The sequence below is a fragment of the Telopea speciosissima genome, unplaced genomic scaffold, assembly GCF_018873765.1.
Source record: "Telopea speciosissima isolate NSW1024214 ecotype Mountain lineage unplaced genomic scaffold, Tspe_v1 Tspe_v1.0014, whole genome shotgun sequence".
In the NCBI taxonomy this organism is placed as follows: Eukaryota; Viridiplantae; Streptophyta; class Magnoliopsida; order Proteales; family Proteaceae; genus Telopea; species Telopea speciosissima.
In genome coordinates, this window is record NW_025317350.1 from 1,330 (window position 1) to 7,101 (window position 5,772).

The 5,772-nt window shown below is 37.8% G+C and overlaps 1 protein-coding gene across 1 annotated transcript; it reads left to right on the plus strand.

Moving 5' to 3' along the window:
• The first annotated feature begins 670 nt into the window (after positions 1 to 670).
• Positions 671 to 5,429, plus strand: LOC122647210. Its single transcript, XM_043840662.1, has 2 exons — positions 671 to 681; positions 4,873 to 5,429. Exons 1-2 carry the CDS (start codon positions 671 to 673, stop codon positions 5,198 to 5,200), a joined length of 339 nt encoding a protein of 112 aa, XP_043696597.1. The 3' UTR covers positions 5,201 to 5,429.
• The last annotated feature ends 343 nt before the right edge of the window (positions 5,430 to 5,772 follow it).

Below are 5,772 nucleotides of genomic sequence, written 5' to 3' on the forward strand. Positions count from 1 at the left end.
TGAGAAAATCGCGAACTGCCTGATTATCAGTGTGAATAAGAAATTTCTCAGGGAGGAGGTAAATCCGAAATCGTTGGATGGCATTAACGATTGCTAAGATTTCCTTTTCATATATCATGTAATTAATTTGAGCAGGGGTGAATTTACCAGAGTTGTATCCGCAGATTTGCTCATCTGAGGGATTCTTAAGAGGGCGTGCTTTTAGTACACCTCCCCAATGTTCATCATAGCATCCGCTTCAAGGATTAAGAGATCACCAAAGAAGAGGAAATAAACTGTGGGACAAGATTGTTGTATCTCGGCTTTAATAAGTTAGACGCCCGTGTGTCATCGTTAGTCCAAGTAAAGACGACATCTTTTTGTAATTTAAGTAAAAGACGTTTTTCTTTGGTAGAAAGGTCTTTGATGTAATTTCGACCATAGTTGAGGATTCTAGAAACTCGTTGAAGATGTTTTTTATCGCAAGAATAGCTTGGGAATTCCTTAATTTTAATGAGAATATGATCTGGAGTTGGAGTCCATGATCGGTTAAGATGAGGCCCAAAAATTGATTTGAGGTTTCTCTAAGTCGATTTTGGAAGGAGAAAGGATTATTCCGTGTTGGAGGAATAGATCTCCAATGATACGAAGATGCTTAGTGTGTTCTTCGGGAGATTTGGAGAAGACAAGAATGTCGTCAATGTAAGCAACACAAAAGGAGATTGCCAAAATAGAATCAATCCATCGTTGGAAAATTTGTGTGCCGCAAGAGGTCAAAGGCATAACCTTCCATTGGTAATGGCGGTTAAAGGGAGAGAAAGTCGAGGTTTCGATTCCTTTAGCTTGATTTGCCAAAACCGATTTATAAAATTTGCTGAGATAGTAGCATCTTTGGCGCGATGAATAAGGACATCTTTTCGAGGGATAAATTATCCATCAAAAATAATGTCTCGGTTAAACGCTTGTAGTTTATAACCATACGAGCTTTTCCACGCTTAATTTCCGCATGATTGCGTACTCATAAAGCGGACAGGAGGCGGACTATTAGAGGGTTCTATAAGTCCAAGATTAAGTAACTTAGGATTTGTTTATCAAATTCTTCAATATCTCTTTAGATAGAGAATAGGTTTGACACGGATGATCTTGTATGGAGCATCCATGATAGAACAAAAACGAGGGCTTTATCCCACCAGAAGGAGAAAGGATTATTCCGTGTTGGAGGAATAGATCTCCAATGATGGACGAAGATACGAAGATGCATTTCATCAAGGAGAAGATAGACTCGGCTGTATTTGTACTCCTTTTGTGAAGACCGGTGATCGGCTGGCAGATATCTTCACCAAGGCTCTTGGCTCTCCTCGCTTAAGTTCTTTTTCCTAAGCAAGTTGGGAATGCATGATAGATATTCTCCAGCTTGAGGGGGAGTGTTAGAAGTCGTGTAATAGGGGTAGTTTAGGAACTAGTCCCATTACTAGTTACATTATTATGTAATACTGTTTTTCTTCTTTATTTCCTTGTACCTCCCTAGGGAGGTGGATGTAATTCTAAATTTGTTATGATTGAATTAATATAGGTGTATGGAGAAGCCTCTCCAACACAATCGATTACAACCCAAATATTCTCTTGCTATCTTCTTCCTCCAACTTCTTCCTTCTCTCTTCTTACCTTCTCAACCTAAAATCTAACTGGCGGGGTGGCCTTCTCGTGTTGGCAGAAGAAGAATTGAATAAAAAATTGGATTAAATAATGGAAAAATACTAAAATAATAATAAATAGATAAGGAAGGAGGAAAAAGAAGATGAAGTTCAGTTAATAGAGGGGTAATTTGGGTATTCTAAAGTATCATGGAAAGAGGAGAGTTCGAAGTTCGCTTTTTTGGGGGAATCGAATGTGGAAGTTAGAGTACGGGAGCTTGAATAAATGTATAGTAAGTATAGGGAAGTGAGAGAAATTTCCCCAAATAAATATATCAATTTGTGTAGCTGTGAAGACTTCCTCTTTTCTCTTTCTTCAGGGTACTTTTCACCGTCCCAAAACAGCCCTCTTATCTCCTCTTTCTTCTCTTTATTCTTTTCTTTGTTCTTTCATTCTTTTCCCATCACAGGCTGCTGGAATATTAAACCAGCAAGCTTCTTTTCTCTTGATTCAACAGAAAATCTCCTTAGAACTGGGCCTACATTGTAGCCAATCAAATTGTTAATTCCTATTCTAGAAGTAGGGTTCGCTGGTTGCGTCAACCTGTGGTACCCTGTTTTTCCTTCAAGTTTCAATTTGTTTTCTACTTCCATCTCCTCCGAATACCACACAGAATTTGTTCAAACATGATATTCAAGCTTATGTGTTGAAAACCTGAAGATTATTGCTTAACATTCAAGTTCACAGCAGTATTGTCTGTTTTCCTAGTCTCACTATGAGTCAACATAGTTGTCAAGACATCGCTTAGGCGACGCCTAGGCGTCCAGGTGCTTTGGTCGACTTGGGCGTCTTGATCACCTAGGCGGGCGCCTTGCTTTTTTACCCTCTCCAGCGCCTTGGGTCGCCTGACTGCCATGACAGCTATGCTATGAGAACCCTGTGCACCCCTGGTTTGTTCTCAGATCTCTGGGATATTCTGCATAATGCACACTGTCAGTGCTCTTTCGGAGTAGCACTGGACCTGATTTGTTATTATTATGACAGTTCTGCTCTATTATTTCTCTGTTCTGGTGGTCCTGAGTTTCTGATAGACAATTCCAGTGCTGGTTAGGAAGTGGATATTGCATTAAAATTATTATAAAATGTTTCAAAATTAAATAGAAGGCTCTATGTTTTGAGAGCGTTTGAATCCTATTTTTTGCAGTTAAGTGTGACACAAGTCTGTTTTAAGTTTCATCTTCCACACCTATATCTTTGTAATGTAGGGTTTTTGTGTTCCATTAGCTAGGCCTATTACTGATGTAACATAAAAGCTACAAATACACTCAACCAGCTGGTAGGTGTGGACCACAATAAGAAAACACAATTAACTTGGTTACAATTTCACTCATAAACTATGTCGAACCCTCAGGTCTGATTCAGAACAATTCTTGATCCTTTCTTCTTTAAGAATGTAGAAAACTAGAAATAACAAGGTAGGATTGTCTAGAAGAATGTTGGCTGCGGAAATTCAGAATTGGCAGCATAGTTGTCAAGGTGGTAAAGCGACCCAAGGCGCTGGAGGGGTGTCTAAGCGCTTAGGCGACAAGGCGCCCGCCTAGGCGACCAAAGCGCCCCCAAGTGTTATTTTTTATTTCTCCCTTTTCGAAAATTGTTTAGTATGCTACAATATGTACCTTATATCATCAAAAATCAACATTAAGCCTCCTCAAGTCATCAAAAATCAACATTAAGTCACATCAAGTCATAAAAAATCAATATTAAGCCACATCAAGTCATCAAAAATCAACATAGAATTAGAAGACAACAGAGCTGGAGAAGCAAGCTATTGGAAGTTTGAAACAATCAAACATACATTTGGTTTATACTAGTCTCACATTTGGTTTATATTGTTCTTAGAAAATATGATCTTATCTATAAGTAATTAAATTGTTCTCGATTTAGAGAAATGTTCTAGGTGTCTAGGCAACATGGTTAGCTAGGGGGGGTGGTTTGATTTGCATTTTGGACTTTATATGTAACTGGGTAATAGGCTCAATTAATTTATTTTCTAGTTGACTACATAGGAGTTCGCACATACCTGGTTTGTATTCAAATTAAATATTATGCAATGGAAATCTATTCAGAAGTTGAAAGAGCTTAGCTTGAAGAGTTTACTCCACACAGGCTACACAAGCCCGCACTAGGCGCACTCTTGGTTTCATCTTTCATGAGTGTTCATGTTTGGTTCGGGGCTACGCATCTTCCAATGGTTTTTCTATGGTGGGTGCCGTGCTTCTGTCCAATGGTGCTCCTCTGAAGGTTTTAAAGGCAAAGTGTGGCATAATTCTTGGCAAACAATTACCCCATTCTCCAATCAAAATTTAGTTTCTTCTTTCTTTTTTAGTTTTGGTGAAGATCTGTTACAAAAACAAGCTTCAATTCTCGCAGCGCTTTCTTCTGTTTCTACTAATCCTTCATCTTGCCTCTGCTTAAACCTAATTCTTAGACACCGTTAAAAATTATACACAAAATTATAGATAATATAACAATGTATCAGATTTATTTTTACATTATATTCTCCATATTTGTTTCCCAGCCCACCTACAATTCAAAGAACTTGAATCACTTTGCTAGTGACACCACACTTTTGCCTTTAAAACCTTCAGAGGAGCACCATTGGACAGAAGCACGACACCGACCATAGAAAAATCATTGGAAGATGCATAGCCCCGAACCAAACATGAACACTCATGAAAGATGAAACCAAGAGTGCGCCCAGTGCAGGCTTGTGTTGCCTGTGTGGAGTAAACTCTTCGAGCTAACTCTTTCAACTTCTGAATAGATTTCCATTGCATAATATTTAATTTGAATACAAACCAAGTATGTGCGAACTCCCATGTAGTCAACTAGAAAATAAATTAATTGAGTCTATTACCCAGTTACATATAAAGTCCAAAATGCAAATCAAAACCCCCCTAGCCAACCATGTCAAACCTGCTCCTAACTCCATGGCCAAAGAATGCCCCTGTATCAGTTGGTGCTACTAAAGAGTGTTAGATAACCTAGTCACTCTTTCATTATTCCCGCACTAGGTATTTGGTTTTGCATCTTGAATTTGAAGTTCTCAGGAATTCAGGTTACAATGGCGATTTTGGGTTAATTTGGTCCTGTAGACCAATTCCTTATCATTTTTTGTGAGATTTCTTATTCTAAATAAATGAAATAATCAATGTATGAAACGACATTTTATTGAAACATTGTTCTGATGTCATGCAGAACTCCAGTGCTTGAGAAGGCTTCTAAAGCTGTATGGGAGTTGATTCTGGATGACAAGGGACTGGGGAAGGAAATAAGCGAAACAGTTGAAAGGGTTTACTGTCGATTAAGTGGCCAAGAACCTCCATTGCTTCTTCCAAATACTGATGCACAGTCCCAGATGGAGGAGGAGAAAGATAATTCAGATTCTTCATCGAAGTCAAAGAAAAGGAGCTATAGTGAGATGAGTATACAAGGACGAGAAAATGAAATTGTGGATGGATCTGGGAACTCTCCTTCACTACCAGAAGGTTCTGGTGTAGTGCCACCTTCTAATGTGCAAACATGATTCATGCTCTATCCTTGACCAAGTATGTGGGAATTAAGTCTTATTGAGGCATTAGGATTAGGGAACCTTTATAGTGGTGTTGAAGTGGTGAATATGGAAGCCTCATTTCTGTCTAAATTTACTGAAATTTATTCCCCTTATTGCTCATCATTTGTACAATTATCGCCTAAACTAAGCCCTTGGCTTGGCAAATTAAAGCTAATGAACATATATATTGCCTTTACATGGACATCGGGATGAATACTCTTGTAGAGGTGCATTGGCTTACTCGATAAGCTCCAAGATAATCACAATTGAAGATGATGTCTGCTAAGTAGTTCACAACCTCTTAAAAAAAGGGTCTCTTCGGTATGATTTATATTTGTATTTATTTGATTAATTTTTTATTTTTTTTAATAAATGTTTGGTATGATTTATAATACTTATTTTTATTTATGACAAATTAAAATAAATTGAAAACCACAAATAGATGAAGAGTTATTTGTGATTTATGATCATGAACAATTATTTTGATTTTTATATGTGTTGTAAATAGGTAACTTGCGCCACATTTTATATTCTTCAAGGCCAAA